The 20393-nt window shown below is 38.3% G+C and overlaps 1 protein-coding gene across 9 annotated transcripts in view; it reads left to right on the top strand.

Moving 5' to 3' along the window:
- Sarm (sterile alpha and armadillo motif) overlaps positions 1–20393 on the top strand; it is a 165674-nt gene that overhangs the window by 122889 nt on the left and 22392 nt on the right. For 4 of the 9 annotated variants that reach the window (XR_013258743.1, XM_077417195.1, XM_077417196.1 and 1 more), the window contains exons 2-3: positions 1–27; positions 17241–17381. The exon at positions 1–27 is cut by the window's left edge and continues 202 nt beyond it. Coding sequence is in view for 8 of the 9 variants with exons in the window: in XM_077417195.1 (XP_077273321.1) it covers positions 1–27; positions 17241–17381 (168 nt within the window). In the remaining variant the exon portion in view is untranslated. Of the gene's footprint in view, positions 28–1432; positions 1665–12505; positions 12775–17240; positions 17382–20393 lie in introns of those variants that run through there. The other 5 variants (XM_077417201.1, XM_077417199.1, XM_077417200.1 and 2 more) reach the window with 3 other exon arrangements.

Genomic DNA, 20393 nt, shown 5'->3' with positions numbered 1-20393 from the left:
AAGGGCAGAGGCATTTTTCTAAAATCCGTAAGTCGTCAGAAACGTAAGCTTACTTGTATCTCGCTTTTACTATCCGACATTTACTCATTGAGATTTTTTTCAAGCGACAGCTATACTATCGAGCTTTACGACGGACACCGTCTTACCTTCTTCTCCTCTCCAAAAAAAGTCGAAGAGTGAGAAATATCACTCAAAACGAGAGTGAAGTGCGAGTTAACAAAAAGTGAATATTGAGTCTGTGCACTTCGAGTCATTCGCTAAGAAGAAGTAAAATTGCGCTCTATAAATTGGAGTGAAAAATCGCACTCCATTTGAGTGAAAGGGCACTCTTTTCGAGTGCAGTAGATCCAGTGTCCATAGAAGTGAATTATGTCATTACAATGTTGTTATAGATTCATTTATCAATCGATCTTTAATAAATTGTGATTCGCTATAGCCTTAGAGTGAGATCGTGTCACTCCGGTAGAGTAGCGGCTTTAAAATTTTGAGTGAAAAATTTACTCTTACCTTATGACTGCCCGCATTTGCTACAAATTAGACAACCCTCTCTTTTGGAGTGACTATCGCAATCACTCTAATTATATTAGTGGCGAAAGCACTCAATGATATTTAGAGAGTCAATTTCTCAAATTTCCTCGATATTTTCGTCGAGCGCAGCCGCTGGTGCAGTTTACGATCTAATCGTGACGTTAACGTTGTCGCGGGTCACGAACGTGATTCGCGTGCCTCGTAATATATCTGTCGGGCGATCGGCGGGCGCGACGTCACGAACCGTTACGACGAGAGAAAGACGATGTGACATCATCGTGTTAAAACGACGGACGTGTCACACGCCCGGCGATGTATCGACTTCTCCGGGAGTTCGATCCCCCGGTAGTTACGGCCGGGCCGCCGCGACACGTGCGCGCGCCGGACACGTGAACTCGCGCGAAGCGTGCGAGACCGGGTCAGGTCCTTTCCGCGCGCGCGCGCGACGATGACTAATCGTTGTTGATTGTTGTGATGACTGCCGGCTTCTCGCGTTCGCAATCGCGAATCGAGTTCAGGATCGCGTCGATATATATCCGATATTCACAATTCGGCCGTTGCCATTTTTTGTATCTCGAATCAAACGGACGCATATATACCTTTCAGAAGGTTCGAAGGGAGAAAGGGATGTTTTTTTTAAGTGTTAAAGTGTTACAAAAAATATGAAAAAGTTCATGGAGGTAATTCAAACCTTCAATTTGAAGTATCAATCATAAAATTATAAGCAATTTAATTTTTTCACATAATTTTTATTTAAAAAATGGAGCAACTACAACTACAACTGGTAAAATCATGTTTTACTCAAAAAATCATAACTTTAAAACAAATAAAGATATCGAAATGAATAAAAAAGGAAATTGAAGGGGAAAAGCGTACCTTTCATAAAAAAAATATCGCATGCAATTATTTTGAAATGAAGTGCTTAAGTGTTCGTCGCAAACCTCGTTTTTTCAAGAATTACGTGTTTCCTGTGACTGCCGGAGGGGGACTGGCGCCTTGAAACTCGGTAGGCGGGTTCTCGGGGAGCATAACTTTTTTTACGGATGCGCAGTGGCGCCCTCTCTACCAGTTTTCAAAAGTTACAACTACTTTTGATTTTCGCCCGGACGAAAACGACCCACCTATGCGGGCGAAGGGTTAGTTAAAAGAAAAGTTTCTGTTATTATACGACATGTTATTTTGACTAACAACAGTAATTTATTGTAATAAAATGACTGAAATAAAAACGTATTATATATTAGGGATGGGGTATATTGGCTCACATATATCAAGACACGCTTAGCTTGACTTGATGTTGCCGCGCGCGTGAGACTTGTTTGAGCATGTGATTTGCTATCTATAATGCTGATAGAAACTAGATATATGTATATTTATATTAATATTTTTATGTTGAAGAAAGCTACATCTAAAATAGTTTACAATTGTTTTTCTGCAACAGCATTTTGCTATTTGATCATTACAAAGTAACTTTAAAAGATACAATCTTTATCAAGAAGTACGTATCTGTTACCCGTTTTGTGTTTCTCATGATAATTATGTTGTATAAAAACTCAAATGCCAAAATTGTGAAAACGGTGCCAACGTGCCGCGGTCTCTCCTATGCTTCAAAAGTTGATGTCGATGAATAATCAGTTTTATTCTTTCTTTTTTCGCACTTTGTTAAATTACGTGGCAAATTATTGCTTCTTGTCATCTCTCTAAAATGTCTATAAAAGATATTTTATATTATTAAAAAATTAATTCTGATACAGAAAAATAAAAATCTTTACCTTCATTATTTAAAGTAAAGCAGAAACAAGTCACAATTTATATGGTCCAGCATCTTTGATACGCGTTGTCGCGTATCAAATGTTAAGAATTAAATAGCCTAACATTTTCAAAAATTTTTTTCAAAATTTTTTCTAGCACGGTTTAGCACAGTTCTTCACATTTTTTAAAGATGCTATGTAAATATACTTCTTTTCAGAAAGGACATAAATGTTTGAAGAAGGAAAGACGTATAAATGTTACAAATCCACAATCAGGATTCGAGAAATAATATTTTTGTACATTTCGTAACACGCGTTTTACAACGCACTTAACACGCACTCCCGCGTTCCCCGAAGCGTCGATGTCGTTTGGACGCCGCGGCGTCGCGACACGATATAAACCGACTCGTGAAGAGTCTCTCGAACGGGTTGATGTATATATACACCTCTCGGTAGCGAATCATCTCGGCCTCCATTTCTGTCCTTCTTGGAACAGAATCCAGCTCTTCACAAGCTTCCTACCTTTGCAAATCGCTTTCTCGGATATGTGTTTGTCGCGCGATAAATCGAACCCTTGTATTATATGTTTCTTATGCAATCAAAACGTTGCATAATATCGCGTATTAGAAAAAAATTGCATTATTGTTCTAAAAAATTTATTTCTTTATTAACTTTTTTCTACAATTTTTTTTTTATACTAATATATATTTTTCGATATTACCATCTATTTAATTATTCTCAGCAATTAATGTCGGATTTATTTAATCCGATTCATTTATTCATTCTACAACGAATATTTTTTGTTTATACCGTTTGTATAATTTTTATATATTCTTATTGTTAGTCGTTTATTACGTGAGCGCTGACAATAGCGCTGATAATGCTACGCTTATCGCATGCCGCGATATCTGACACGATTAAATCGCACGTGCCTTTCACAGCGCGGAAATGCCAGGAAATTCCAGGTGTAATAATAAATATATCGGCAGGCTATTTTTAGCCGCGACGCATTCATCTATTCGTTGAAATTACCTTTATCGATAACGGTGAATTTAATCGAGCAGTTATGCATGTTTCATTCTTCGCGAATGTACGATTGTATCATCGATATATTTCGGCGGAATATCAAGTAATTAGTCACTCCCCTTGCTTGACTCATCGGGTTACCTCTGAAAGGATTTTTTTACGTGTGCATCAATCTCCAAATATCTGCCAATCGCATCAATGAAATCTTCACGTCTGATCGCATTCCTTCAAATGTCTATTGAGGGAGAGACGTTTATTTGCGTAATAGACATCAAGGAGATGACATAAGACTTTGAATGGTTCTTGAAAATATATTTGCGATGTTATAAAAGACTTAATGAAGAGATAAGGGATAATTATAATACAAAGAGATTTTAGAGATGGCTGAATAATTTTGGAGATAGATTTTTATAATATGCTATCTATGCATATTACCTGATTGATTTTTATTCGATCAAATCTTTATCATTTCTTATTTTTAGACATGACTGATAAGGAAGAAATTGAATTTTATCTTTGACTTTAAGGGGGAAGGAGCGAAATAAAACGATCAACAATGACGGATGAATACCTTTTTTTATTAATAGAAATAGTACAGAGTGACAAATCAACAGAAAATAAAAGACAACTAATAATATAATTATTATTCGAATCTCACATTTATTGTAACATATTATAATTGCATAAATGGTACTTAACTCGTGCATTCTTACAATTAGACGTATGCGCGATAAATAAATTTTAAATAAAAAAAGAAATAAAATTAACGTAAAAACTAAATAAATCAGTGACATGTGACATTGGAGAAACGAACTCTTTAATTTGCTCCAGAACCGAAAACCCGAAACTCTCGTTTTCAAGGCGACGCGTGAACGTCACGAAATCGCGTCCAGAAATCGCTGCCGTTGGTATAGTTGTACCAGCTGGCCTCCTTTATACCTCGTATAACCGATGGAACGTGTGCATGGAAACGCTTGCGTTCCTGCTTGCGTTCTGGTCACACAAGGCGCCTTTGTTCAAGACATTAAGACGCTGCAAGTATAATGTATCGGTGAATTTTTACGAATATAACGTCAAATAATGAGGAATATACCTACTTTCGACTATTGAAAATCGACAGTTATTAGTCCGGAAATCAAGGAGGCTTGAAATACAAACAATGTCTAACTCTCTGTTTAAACAAGTCAAGGAATGAATCTGTTCTTTTATGACCGCTTAATTTATTATGTTACTATTTAATTGTTTATATTTTATTATATATATTTTTTTATTGAATGAAACTACAATATTTATTAGGTAAAATTGTATAACATCTGTTAACCGATACAGATAAATTTATAATTTAATTAATAGGATATCGCATGTTTTATTTTACATAAAATGAAATTCATAATTAAGATTGATTACTTAAAAGTATCTTTATACTTATATTCAATTTATTTATTACTCATTAGTCATAACATTAAACAGTTTTAAAGATTGCAATTTTTTGGAATCGGTAACGGGAAATCTATATAGCGCGGCAGTTTTACACAAAAAAATATAGAAAGAAAATATCGTCTTTTTTAGAGATTTTTCAGAAAACTTCCAGAAAGCCTCGCATTCCGACACGGCATATAGCGTTATAAAGTAGAACGCGCGAAAGAAGTGGACACTGCCACGAAAGGTTAATCCAATATATAGATAGTAACGAATCTTACCGGTCTTAAGGTCCATATCACAGCTGGATGCTGCTGCAAAACCGATAATCCGCCGAACAAATAACCTTGTACGAATTTATCCTACATAAAATTGCAAAGAATCAATAACCTTCTTTCGCTCCAAATTTTTCATTGATAAACCAAACTTACTTTACATTTCAAGTTTTCCACATATATATTTATTTATTTACAAGCAATTTATAATATTAATATTAACTCATTCTCGACGATTTAATTATTCTTGCAAACTATAGAAATCGAAGTATTTTTTTTTTTAAGACACTGTCCGGATTTTCCCCATCGATTTATCATTTGGACGGGATTTATTTAAGCCGGGGAAGGATTAAAGAGATACGTTGTGAACGCGTCTTCATATACGATACCAACGATGTCGTCTTCGAATCGGTTCTTTGTGTCTGGCGAGAGGCAACACGCCTACAGCTGTCTGCCAATGTGCTTTCTCAGCGATAGCGGGGCTCTCGATCGCCCCGAGGTACCTATACGTAGAATGTATACGAAGAAATCAATTCTCGGGATATTTTACGCTGTAGTGGTTGCTCCGTGTTTTTCTTCATTGTCGCGGAAGTTTATTTTAACATTGAAGTCTCGCTACTCGGAAGAGTCAGATTCTGATAAAGAACTTCGATACTTCGTTTAAAACGAAACTATAGATTATCATGAAAGTTGAATTATCATATAACAGTGTTAATTTAAATTAAAATGTTCAAAGAAACAAAACTAAAAGTAATAATTATAATTGTAATATAATTTTGTCTAATTCTATATGATTTTTATTTTAAAAGATGAAATAAAGGAGAAACATTTAGATAGATTCTATTTTTTTCAAACATCTTATATATATTATATTAATATTTGGTTATTACTTTTAAGGCTCCTGGGTATTGGATTCTTACTATCGAGGCGAGGAAAAGACCCAATTTTGTTGTGCATGCCATTTTCAAATAAAAAGACATTTCAATAAAACATCACTATAGATCGTTTCAGAACACTTCCAAAATTGGCCGAAAACTACCCTTTTCCCTCGACAATAAAGAAACAGCCATAAAACGAAGCCTAAACATACGGGACAAACAGCCGTTTAACGACTATCGAAAGGAGGTGAAAACGTTCCTTCCGCATGCAAATCTTACTTTTCGGCCAATTTTACGAGTTTCACGAATACGTTAAACGTTAGAGCACAAGCACAGAGCAAATAATAAAGAAATAGCTCGCACAACAAAATAGGTTGTCAACATGTCACAAGACAAAATTCTCCATTGGAGAGAGTGAGAGGAGAGAGTGGCGTCGCCACCGTCAACGCAGAGTTCTCGGCTCAGGGACCAGGAGCCTTAATATTAATATAATTTTTCATGAATATATTTGAATGAATATGTACCTATTATACTAGTAAAATTCAACTCTTTGTATTTTATTCAATATGTATTTGTTTAAACTCTAAAATTCTTCGTATGCACAGTCACTCTTCGAATATTGGAGGATCTTTTCGGCTAATGAGATGGCTAATCTCTAGCAGGAGCGCGAGCAATATCGCAGCAAAGCGGTCTGTTCTAAATTGTTACTGCTGCCGACACAGGAAAAAGCCACTCGCGAATGCTATTTATACGGCCGTCGTAAATCAAACGGCGCCGAAGAGCGCGTGGCTGCCGCCTCAACGCGACGTGACGCGACGCGACGAGAGGCGCGAAATATATATCCACATTACGCGTTTGCTAACCCATCTTCTCTCACACCCGCATATTTATTCGACGAGCGGCACGAGCCCGGCAGTGTCAGAAATGTCGCACCCTGGAACTTCGAGAATGGGCTCTTGTGTGTGTGCGTGTGACATTCCGAGACGTCGAAATCGAAAAGCCCCGACTCCCCGAATCTCCCCGATTGGAATTGGAAATGATATTTCGAGGTTGAGTTCCATTATAATATATTTTTTCGATCATAAAATTCGCGAGATTATATTAATTAAAAATATTAACGATGATATGTCGAACTTTGTATTGCTAATTAGCTAATTTCATCGATCTTGAGTTTTTATCAATTAGGTACTTATAATTATATTGATATTGATAAAAACTCAAGATCGATGAAATTGTAACAATACATAATATTCGCAAAAATGATTTTAATTAAATTTAATTAAAATAAACTTAAATGAAATAATATTAAGTTAAGTTAAGTGAATGTTAACTTCAGATAAAACAACGCAAAGATCGAGGCGACCAACCTCCAGGACACCAGCGTATTGAGGACACCCGGTATACTTTCGCCGAAATTCCGCGACTGCGAGTTTCCTCACGCACCTCGCTGGACTGCATTCCGCTCTTTGTGTCCCTCTTTTCTCACAGACAGTGCAAAGCTTCTTTCTTTCGCAGTCGATGCTGATTTACGTCGGTCGACAAGTGGTTTCCGCAAGGATACCCCGACAAAGTGACTCCGGATGATTACTCGTGTTACGGAGAGGCAAGGAGATAAGGAGAATTTCTTTCTGAGTTTTTGAGCTCCGCCAGATTCTGAAATCTCGTTCAAATCCACCGAAGTTCTTATTGTTCTGAGGTATAATATTATAGAAAATTTAAAAATGAAAGTTTTTGAAGAACTCTGTATAGCGCGCGGCACAAAGGTCTCAAGGAGATGAGTTATTTGTATTTGATATCTCGGAGAACCTGGCCTGAATTCTTTGGCCCGTGCTTCATGCCCTGCCCCGAACTGGAGAGATAAGGTAGACCCGGCATTCCTTTTGATTATAAATCAGTCAAGGGCTGTCACGCGTGTACGTGTCTTATTGAAAAATCTCCAAGTCATCTACAACCTTATCTGTACCTTGATTCGAGAAATACGCTGGGGTGCATAGATTAAAATATGATAATCTTAATTAACGCGCGATCCTCATTTCTGATATGATATATGATATCAATGCTATAGGCGGCACGGAAAAGTGAATGAAACGGTAGATTTTCCCGACGACTGCTCTCTCGTAAACTTTCTGTCACAAGTGGCTCGCTGTAAAGTACTTTGACAGATGCACTTTCGACCGAGGAGAGAGAGAGAGAGAGAGAAAGAGACGGAGAAACACGAGCTTCTTATATAACATCGCAACGAGAGACGACGAGACGACGCTGACAAAAAGCGTCGTCTCTTTACTGTCGTCGTTTCTTGGAATTGAGTCAATTTATCGCTGTCCCACTTGCTGGGGTTATGCTCTTAATCGAGACCGAAAAATCTATGGTTTTTCCGGTACGTGAGCTTCCCGAAATCGCGGCATCAATTAGAACGTATCCTTAACTCTCTCGATGTCACTATTTTTCATTTTGATTTCTTCGAACGTGCGCAGAAAACTTTTATTGGTCTCGCTCACTTCTCTTGTGTTGATCTCTAATCACCCTAATAGTCCAGTCATTTTAGACGAAAATATGGCTTCTGTGCAAAAAAATTAGTAACCACTATTTTTTTTAATCGTTTTATTTTATTGTTTTAAATAACATATTAAAAATCGAGAACGATACCGGGTGTGCTAAAAAAATTATTCAAGATCAAAGGTCACGAAAATCAGTTTTTTGCGAAAATCTCGTTTTGTATGGCTCGGAGGTCAATTAAGGTGGTTACAAAAAAGAAATATCATGAAATTCTCTACAAAAATGGTTCTATTTATTTTTCACATACGATGAACCGTTTGCGAAATACAAAGTGACGAATGTGTACGTCGAGCGTTGTATCCATTTCCACACCATCTTTGAGGTAAGATACAAGGCGCATAAAGCTAACTTTACACTAAAATTTATTTTGCTAATAATAATTACATTAATGACCAACAAATGATTCGCATAGAGAAAAATTAAGAAAGTAAAAGTAGGGGAGCCAACTTACTGGAGGTATAAAATATGAGTCTCCTGTGTTGCCAATGAGAAGTACAGTAACCTTGGCCACGTTCCGTAACGCCCATATGCCCTCATTTTCTATAATAAACGTGACGTATGCTATAGATAAATGGGTGAAAGTGGCAGCTGGCTCGCATTATTATTATTATTACTGTGAAGCCAAATAAAATGACAATAATATGTTTTCGCGATACTCAAGCGGCTATACTGGAAAAATTCGCTGCTATTTCTTCGGACAGTGGTGAACAACATGTCGATAACAGAGATTCGCGTATTAAAAGAGATAACGAAGACGTGCTAAAATTTATTGAGTGGTTCAAACATCACAATCCGTTTCCGGCTATGAAGCAAATAATGTCCTTGGCAATTGGAATTATCGGTAATGATGAAATAAACTGTCATAATGCACGTAATATTGGTCTCCAATCATTGAATAATATAATTGGACAAAAATTCGATAATATTAAATTGAAACGATCTAACAAGGCTCTTCCACTTTTATCTGTGAATAGTTCTGTGAAAGTCCATGATTGCAAAGTTGCCATAGATCCATTATTATTTTTCCAGGGAATCAGTGTAAATAAAAATATCCTACCTCACTCTTTGATAATTCCGGTATGCGTAAAACAAAAAAATCTGTACTGTATCAATGCCTTCAACCTGTGGATGTTGAGATATTTCCTGACACCTTTACATTTGTCATTGATGGCGGATTTCTCCTTCACCGAGTTATATGGCAGCAACATGATACATTTCTCTGTGTTATTAACAGATATGTTACTTATATACAACAACATTTCGAAGCTAACGTGATTGTTGTGTTTGATGGGTATAACGACAATAATAAGAACGTCAAGGCAATGGAACAGTCACGAAGAACCGCCGCAATTTCTGGATCTCTCGAAGTTCTTTTCGATGAACGTATGCAAGTGCCAGTTTCTCAAGAAAAGTTCCTATCAAACCGCTCTAATAGAAAAAAATTGATTTCAATGCTCATATGGACACATTCAAAAACGTCAACATCGCAACAAAACAAGCTCGTGATGATGCAGATGTATTAATTATTGAAACAGCAATGGAAGAATCAATCGTTAACACCACTGTCGTAGTAGACGAGGACATTGATTTTTTGGTTCTTCTCATAGGGCATAGTCATTCACAGCAACAATTATTTTTCATGAAACCAGGCAAGGGAAAGCTTAAGACGCAATTTTATAATTCTTCAAGCTTTGACAAATATCCTCATTGTAAGCAACATATTTTATTGCTACATGCAATAACCGGATGTGATACCACTTTTGCTTTATTTAATAAAGGAAAACTTAAAACAATAAAAATCTTTGAAAATTGTCCTGATTTATATCAAGCTGCAGAAGTTTTTCAACAAGAAAATTGCTCTCAACAACTTATATTTGAGAATGGAGTACGGATAATTTTGGCGATGTATGGAGCTCCTAAGTCGGAAACATCTCTTGATAACTATCGGTACTTGAGTTTTGCGAAATCGACTACGTTCAATACTGCTGTAAAATTACAATCGCTTCCACCTACAACTGCAGCAGCTCAACAACACCTGTACCGTGTATATTACCAGGTCCAAACATGGCTGGGAAAAGATACAGATCCACAACAGTGGGGCTGGATCCTTAAATAACAATATTTTGGAGCCCGTTACAACGTTGCTACCACCTGCGCCGGACAGTATTCTTAATACTATTTTTTGCCATTGTACAAAAGGATGCGGTGCAAACTGCGGATGCAGGAAGATCGGATTATCTTGCTCCATTGTATGCGGCAACTGTCATGGACAATCATGTCTTAATGCCATGCCTGAAGCTTCTGCTGCTAATACGTCCGATAATGATTCCACTGAGTATGATGAGATTGATCCTACTGATCTTTTATTAACAAACACGAGTGAAGATGATAAAGATAACGAAGATGTAGAACTAGAAAAACCTATTGATGAAATACATGACATTCATGAAGAAGATGATGAAACGTAATTTTTTTAAATGATATAAAAAAAAGAGATAGAAGATAGAGATTAAATAAAAAAAATTAAAAAAAATTAAAAAACGTAATTTTTTTACATTTGACATGGATTAGGCCTACTGGGAACACCATGTAAACGCGCCTTGCATCTTACCTCAAAGGTGGTGCGGAATTAGATACAACGCTCGACGTACACATTCGTTACTATGTATTTCGCGCAAACGGTTTATCATACTTACGTGAAAAATGAATAGAACTATTTTTGTAGAGAATTTCATGATCTTTCTTTTTTGTAACCACCTTAATTGACCTCCGAGCCATACAAAACGAGATTTTTCGCAAAAAACTGATTTTTGTGACCTTTGACCTTGAATAACTTTTTTAGCACACCCGGTATCGTTCTCGATTTTTAATACGTTATTTAAAACAACGAAATAAAGCGATTAAAAAAAAATAGTGGTTACTAATTTTTTGCACAGAAAACCTAAAATGACTGGACTATAATCTCTGATCAGTCTTATCATTCTTACGTTCAGCGGAAGAAAACTTATCTATCTTTTTATCTATATTTAATTTATTTATCATCACCAGCCTTTGTGCCTCGTCCACTGCTGGACATAGGCCTCTCTTTTAACAATTGCATTGTTTCTAGAGGTTTTTAGCCATTTTCCTATCACGCTGGCCAATGCGGGTTGATAGGGGTAAAATTGAGGTGGTATCTCATAGCAATCGTCGGGCATGATGAGTGGACTCAATGCTTAACGTCTCTTCCGAAAGACGGAGCCCAGTTTTCCATCTAGGGTTACATCTCTGTCCGCTAGATGAAGAGAGCGGCGTTTTTACTGGAACAATTTCCAATGGCCTAGCGGGATTCGAACCCGGTTCCCCGGATTACGAATCTGGCGCTCTCTATCCACTAGATCGGCCGGTCCGCATTTCATTTATTTAACTATATATTTTTATCGTATATATCCTTTTCTCATTAATGTATCTTTTTCAGAATTAATGTTCATTGGCAGCAAGGTTTTACTACTCTCTAAAAGTCGAAGAGTGAAATATCACTTAAAACGAGTGAGATGCAAGTGTATAACCTGTGTAACGAACAGTGAAAATTGAGCCTGCACTTTAGAGTGATTATTACAATCACTTATATATTAGTGGCGGAACCATTCTGTGAAATTTAGAGAGTATTTAAGCTGTTTAGCCTCCTCCGAATTTAATCAGCCAGTTTCATCGCGCCTATCTACACGAGATCTATGAAATTTCATCGCTCCATCCAATCGAGATCTATTAAATCCCTTTTCGACCCAATTATTTAACTCGGAGCGTTCCGGACGCGGACGATAAGCGAAGGTGGCGTCACGGCGGAACTTGCCCCGCCATTCCATTTAAATCTCCGTAATACTCCATTTAAATCCCCCGTCCCTTTAACTCGCCGGCGCGATCACGTGCGCGCGCGGTTCGTAAGTTCGCGGCGGCGCGGCGAGACGGCGTCACGTGACGCACGTGACGCGGTGCCACGTGACTGGCGTGTCGCTATCATACACCGCCCGCGCCGCCTCCTTTCCTTGGTCTCGTCTCTCGTCTCGTCTCGTCGTCAGTGCGATGTGCGACTAGTGCGAGCGCGACCGGGCGCGCGCGATGTTCGTCGATCGTGGGACTCGTGCCGTTGCTCCTTGTGCCAATCGCCGCCTTCGCAGCCGGCGCGCCGAAACGCGACGTACTATCCGTCCGCGTGACCTCGGCTCTTTTCGCTCGTCGTAAGCGCGCGACGACGCAGCCCGCAGCCCGCTCGTCCTCGGGAACACCTCTCCTCGAACACATCTCTCGCCGCCGCGTGGACGCGTGGGCTACGTGGCGATCGGACGCCAGCCAAGTGTCAGCTGGGTGCGCACTCTCTCTCTCTCTCTCTCTCTCTCTCTCTCTCTCTCTCTCTCTCTCTCTCTCTCTCTCTCTCTCTCTCTCACTCTCTCTCTCCTTGTCTTTTTCCGAGTGTCCCACTCGCGGGAGGATCGGAGAACGGTCCCGCTGAAGAAAAAAAAATCGGGAGTTCTCCGATGCTCCCGAGTTCGAATCGCGGCGCGAACGTTTCGGAAAAGTCTACCGGTTTCCAGATAGAGGCCTTCTTTCTCTAATACCGATCCTGAAATGACACCAGGCCGCCGCGTGTCGCGTTATCGGAGACAGCAGAAGCGATAGCAGCCGTCTCCGCTTCTTCTCCTTCGCTCCGACAGTTACGTCGTGCCGGCCGGCTGTCTTTGTCTTTGTGAGACGGCACGTCAGTCGTGCCGTTCGTGCGCACGGAGATACGAGGCTGATGAATACTCCCTGGAGCGAATGCGTAACTTCCGGCTTCCGTACGATCGCGTTCAGGTTTCCTTCCCTTAAGGATATCTTCAAGACGTCGTATCTCCCGATTTGAGACCTTATATGCGTGTTGTCTGAGATCGTTTAACCGATCTAAAACTTCGTTAAACTTTCGAATTTTTGATTTATTTCTGTAATAATATTTTCATCAAATTGTAATTCTTTCTTGTTAGTCTTAAATTGTTAAATATGTGCCCTAGAAAAGAGGAAAATGACAGATATTCTTTGAGATTCGATCTCTAATATTTCGACAGTACTCGAGAGTCCCCAGAACCGGTTCTGACCCATTTGATTGGAAAGAATTATGGTTCTTGACTTAAGGACGTGCCACCTGCTTTTGGGACACTCTGGTTCTCCGAGCATTTGATTCCAGACCGCCCCGCGTATCTAATAAATACCGAGAGTTTACTAACCTTTTCATTATTTATAAACCTGAAATATACGTGGCAAGATAAGTTAGCGTAATATTATTTCGGAAGGCGTATAGATACTTAATATTTTTTCCGAATTCTTTTTTTAGAAAAGAGTAAGGCTGAAAAGGCTTTTTTGTGCGATAGTTTTTATTACATGAAGAAAGTTATTTTATTACGCGAAGAGATGTGCCGAAAGGATTAAACCGGCTCGATTAGTTTCCCGAAAGATGCCGGATATTGCGTCTCGCGTATTATTGCACGCGCCCGAGTTCTACGTGCCCACGCCTATGCAAATCCCGCGGAATTATCGAAAGAATGGACGGAATGCCAACGTATCGCCCATCCACGCACGTCTCGCGATAGTTGCACTTGTGCCGATTGTGTATAGTTGCATTCGTGCCGCGAGACGAGCTCCTGGGGCGCGACAACTGCACGCTAGGCCGATGCATTTCGGCGCACATCTCGCAGGTGTAACCGAATTAAGAATTCAAAGGGCGATCATTGCGCAATGCATTACATTTAATGTTGCACAAAACGTAAAGCCAATCGGAAGTAATTAAAATAGTCTAGGCAGTAATTAAAACAAGTGAAATTTAAATTAACTCAAAGGGATAAAGTTTTCCAGAAAATAAGTTTGAACGTTTCGAATTGTTGAAATGTTGTAATATTATTTTTAAATGCGATTTTGATATAATAACTAATTCGGCAAAATCTAGCAATCTAGGAATATATATCTAGCTGTATATATTAGTTTTTTATTTTGTATACGGAAATTTATCAAGTCTTTTGCAAAGCAATTTAGAAATGACAGTTTTTGAGTTACATCGTTGTCGCAGCAAATGAGCGGATATGTCTGCGAGAACTGTGTAACACTTGGACGATGTTCATTTCCTTCGAATCGTTGTATATCGCTCCTTCCTAGAAATATGAAAGTTACGCGACTGGGATCTTGCTGTCTGCATTGTTTTATATCATAAAATTATCTGTGTATTGTGTAACTGCATATAAACGATATCGTAATAACGGTTAGATAATAACGGTAATAACAGCGTGTAACTCTTTCATAGATATTATCAAATATGTAAATACCGGTCAATTTTGAAGTTAAAATGTATTTCTATATGACGTTAAGGTAGGCGTCTTGCTACGTGCTAGTCATGTGACTGTTTGTAGGTTTTTACGTTCAGAAATATATTTCAGGCAATTTTTGCTGAGGGAAAAATAATTTTATGAATTATGGTGTAAAATTTCATACGTGACTTTTTCCAAATTATATGTGATTTTTTTCATTTGACTCCGTTTTGCTCAGCTGATCATGCGAGTCGTCGAGGAAGGTTACAATTGAAAAAAATACTTTTCGATTGAATTTTGACAATTACGGAGAAAGAGTTTCAAAACGCATGACGGGGTGTCAATCACTATCCAATTTGGCTAAGAAAGACGAGCCCCATAACTTGCAACTACAGTGATTAGCCAGCGGCGTAGCCAAGTCTTCCCAACCTCACCTCGACCAAAAAATGTCTGCTCGATTACCGCATTTTCACTAAAATAAACTAAAAAATTAGCAGCGAAATCTCCGGTAAACTATATATTTTATGGTTGCATCGGATTCTTCGAAATCTAATGTATAGAAAGCAATGTTTTTTCTCACTTCATCTAATCGAAAAATGCGAAAATATGTGATTGAAACCGTGATAGAGCCTTCTTTTTCTGGCCGTCTGTATGAAGTAATGCAAAATTTGTGATTTTCGAGATCGATTTTCTAGAGTAAATAGTCGGTAAGGAGCCACAGAAAAAATCGACTGCAAAGCTGATCATATAATTTGATATAAAATCCGAACTCGAAAACTTTATCTGATACATGCCCTGACGAGACGACTACCTTAAATATCTTGTTTTCTCGTTGATCGCCTACAATTTATACAGTGTGTAATAAATTAAAAGTTATGCAAAAGCATAAATATTCGATGCTGACCACAAAGAAGAAAACAAAAAGGATCATTTTTAAACGTCACATTTACATTTGTTTGCATAGCTCCACCTATTAATTACTCGCTACGAAATTTTCTCGCTAGCTTTTTCAGCTGAAGCCGTTTCGAGTTACGTAATAATCGTATGCAGGCTGAATAATGGCGAAGTGCAACTGTCGGACGAGTTTTATCGAACGTTTATATCGACCTCGAGCGGCCTCGATCATTCCCGATGGTATTTCCGCCATACGAGCTTATAGTATTCTGCCGTAACGTAAACGGGGAATCGGCGCGCCACGCCGAGACTAGAAAGCTTGATCACCTTTAGGAATCGGAGCGTTTTACTCCGAGAGATCCGGGTTCGATCGTGCATTTCTCGATCAAGCTTTTTATTAACGTACGCGCGCGTGGGCTCGTTTTACATATTTCGCCCGTTTACGCACACTTAGCGCGTATACTCCCGTGCGACCTGGTCCGACGCGAACTCGCTGCGCGACTCTCGCTAGTCTCTCTGGTCTTGCCAAGCTCGAGCTGCCAATTATTTCCCAGGGCCTATTATTAGGTCCTAGCAGTCGGCGAATTCCTCCGCCGATTTAATTAACGCGCAATTAAAACACATTCGTGCGCGCGATCGTTAATACATCTCATCCGTTACAAGTAAAATAAATGTTTATATACTCTCTAAAAAAGAGTCGAAGAGTGAAATATAACTTAAAACGAGTAAAATGTAAGTGTAACGAAAAGCAAAAATTGAGCCTGTGCACTTGGAGTGATTTATTATTCTAAAAAAGAGTAAAATTGCACTCTATGAGTTGGAGCGAGATCGCATCACTCCATTTGAGTGAAAAGGCACTTTTTTCGAGTGCAGTAGATCATTGCCCATAGGAGTGAGTTAATATACCTATCACTTTACAATTTTAAATAGGAAATTCACTCTGTTATTTTATCAGTCGATCTTTAGTGACTGCTTTAGAGTGAGATCGTATCACTTCGGTAATAGAGTAGCCGCTTTGAAAATTTGAGTGAAAAATTCACTCTTTATATTATACCTTATGAAGGCTCGCATTTACTTAATTATTATAGAGTGACAACTCTCTCTTTTGGAGTGACTATCGCAATTATTCACGGAAAGAACGGTTTTGCTGAAATAGCTAAAAATTTAACTAGATACAGATCTGAAAATAATTTTGTTGCATTATCAAAATAATTATGTAGAACACTTAAACTGATTGCTAAAATGTCAAAATTTTTTACAGCATTATCATCGTACTTCAGCGACCTGCCATAATTATTTTGATGGTGCAAAATTATCTTCAGATCTGTATATCTATAGCTAAATTTTTAGATACTTTAGCAAAACCGTTCTTTCCATGTTCTAATAATCTAATATATTAGTGCCGAAACCGGTCTATGGCCGGTATTCATAGTTATTAGACCGTCTTAAGTTCAATCTTAAGATGTCATGAACCAATCACAGAGCCGTATTAGCGTCTTAAGACATTACTTAAGACGGTCTTGAAGACTGATGTGAATACCAGCCTATGAGACTTAGAGAGTATCTTGGTTTCGTATGATCTATTTTGACGATAATATTATGTTGCAGATGTCGGAGTTCCCGGCGGAGGGAGGCGAAAACGGGGACATGCAGACCGTCATGGAGAACTTTCAGAAGAAGAACAACCTGGTGACCGGCAGGACGCATCACGTCACCCATCATCCGCAGGTCACCACTACGTCGTCGCAGGTGATTATCTCCAGACACGAACTTTTCTTGTCTTTCTCTCTTTGACTATCAAATATTTGCGCGTGCTTCCCGACCGCGACGCTGCGGGACGTTGTCGCGATTCTTTGAAAAATAGGAAGACGCGTCACTTGTATTTCCGTCACTTGTATTTCCGCAGGAGTTGAATCCTCGCGCGATATATTCTCCGTATTTTACTGCTAATTGACACGTGCGCGAAGCGTGTCGAAATGAATTTAAAAATCCATCTGTGTAAACCTCAAGTCCCCCGGATGACGGGTCTTTTTACGAAATAAAAAGATCAGTGAGATAAAAGGAGTTTTTACCGAAGCGTGAATTTTGAATCTAAATCGAGAATTGCACTTTTACATGCTTTTTTTATTATCGAATTTATTAATTGCGTTAAATCCATTATACTGGATCACTGCAAATCCAAGTGTGTTATTTTTATACGTGTAAACGTCTAAAAATTATACATTAGACTGAAGCTCTTTCTACATGTTTTTTTATGTGTATATACGTAATTTAACGTCATTTAACACGGTCAGTCGTACACGGTAAAAAACATTTTGTATTTAAGTGGATTTCTATCCATGTAGAAATTTTTGTGTTAAATTTTCAACATACACTGGTGTTAATATAACATATTGTCATTGTGTTATTTTGACTTTTCTGCACTGCGAATCCAGATGTGTTATTTTAACCGAAGCTCTTCTCACACACTTTTTGTCGTTTTAAATCACGTCATTTAATATGAACGTATTAACTTTAATGACGTAATTAATTTAACACATAAAGAAACATGTGAAAAGAGCTTCAGTCTAATGTCATTTTTGGACGTTTATGCGTGTAAAAATAACACACTTGGATTTGTAGTGTGCGTTAAGTTCATATTGAACGTTTCTAGAGTAAAAATAACACAATTTACATGTAAATCCACGAATTCTTGGTGACATATTTTATGTGTTAAAATGAACACCTAAATTGTGTTACTTTCCTCTTTATAAGAGTTTTCATCTGTTAAATCGACATTTTCTTATGTTATACAATATTAGATATATTTTAAGTTATACAATATTAGAGATATCGCTGTCTACTTGCAAGAAAAAGTGAAAAGAAAGAATAACATTTAATATAAGAACATTTTATTTTAATTAAATTTAACATTATAAATATGTTAATTTAACATAAACTTTGCTTCCAGATAGCGTCCATGTGTTACAATTTTGTGTTAATTTCTCACATAGATATTACTTGTGCCTATTTGCTTTCTGTTAAATTAACATAAAAATTAGAGTGGATAAGTTGGGACATGTGAAATGTGTTAAATTAAACACATAATTTTTTACTAGAGTATTAAATTAAAACTCAATACGTTCAATCGTGTCAAATGACGGGATTTAAAACGGCAAGAAATGTGTAAGAAGAGCTTCAGTTAAAATAACACACTTGGATTTGCAGTGCCGAATAAATCGAGTCTTTTACACAGGCGATTGTAATTTTTCAATAGAACCGAAACTCGGAGGCCCCTACACTACGCGCATTTTCGCACATTTTGCATCTTTGTCATGGACGCTCAGCAGAAACGAGTCGCGACATGTTGCAATATTTATTTGGCCTCGGTGCTTCGAGGAAAACACAATTGTCACCTTCTTCGCGAAGTGTCTTCTAATCCGAGGGGTTTACGCGCGAAGATTACGCGGCCTTTAATCTATCTTCTTATCCCGTCTCGTCTGCGTCAGCCACGTGAAGTGTCGTGGCGCCTCCGACGCCCACACCTGAGACGAATTTCCTGAAAGTGGACACGGTGGAATTATTCACATGTCACGTTTCTATCACTGGCGATCCGCTGAAAAACGTTTAAAATAATGATCGCCGTCACTGCTCGCGCGAGTCAACCGATTCGCCTGACTGGCGACACTTTCCATTCACATTCTCATCTAATTTATTTCTTCGTTTTGCAGACCACAAGATTTCAGAAAGCTTGATTTTTAACATTTGATTATTAATTTAAAAAATTAGATGAAAAATTCAAAATTATAATTAACGCATATTACACTTTTAGTCTCTTTATCAAACTTCCAAGGTAACAAAAGTTGGTTGCCATGCTGCGCAATATATTACCGATATAGAGATGGAAATAGAATAATTGATAGGCACATCTCTGTCGAAATTTCTTGGAAACGTGAATCATAAAGCATAGATTAAAAGTAACAATAAAGTATATATTCTCGTTTACCGGATCTTTTATATTGCATCAGATCGCAAAGGCAAATCGGATTCAGAGTTAAAAGGTGGATTTATTCATTTGGTTTTAAATGCGTTGTGTGCGTATTTTCATGCATGCGCCGACGACGTGTGACACATGTCGCGATCAAAGTGGCTGCGCGCGTCTCGGGAGGAAAAAAAACCACTTGTCAGACCATCTCCGATCATCGAGCAATCAGAGGCGATCGCTCGAACGACTGTAGGCATTTACTACGCAATGTGGCCCGCCCACGTACATATTTTTCTAGTTGAAGATTAATTCCGCGCAATCTCGGTGAACCTTGGTGCTGCGTTTCAAGGTCCCTTCTCTCGTCGTTTCGAGAGAACGTTGCCTCTTTCTAAATTTACCGGGCCCTTTTTCGTCTCCAGGCTTGGCCGAGTCAACTCGTACCTCGTAATGACTGCTGGCCCATCGCCAGCAGTCATCGCTGTGGCTCTACTGCGGATGCTGTTTACATTTTTCCCTTTAAACCTTTCTCATTTGCTCTCTCGAAGAATCGTTCAGTTGAACCGTATTTCTCATTTGTACGAGGCGAACCGTCTGACTTTGGTTCGTAAAATAAAAAGGTTGGTGTAAAAATCTTATCGCGTTTGTCGAACTGAGTTAACGACGAAAAAATATTAATTATGTTATTAAAACAGTTAGTAAAAAAAAAGCGGAATAGGCATGGGATAAGATAAATCACCTGCATATAAAAAATATATTATGTGGTTTTTATTTACAAGAAATTTTATACTTATCCGAAT

The sequence above is a fragment of the Temnothorax americanus genome, unplaced genomic scaffold (genome assembly GCF_048541705.1).
Source record: "Temnothorax americanus isolate GAGA-0224 unplaced genomic scaffold, ASM4854170v1 Scaffold48, whole genome shotgun sequence".
Taxonomy (NCBI): Eukaryota; Metazoa; Arthropoda; class Insecta; order Hymenoptera; family Formicidae; genus Temnothorax; species Temnothorax americanus.
This window is presented reverse-complemented; position numbering and strand designations above follow the sequence as displayed.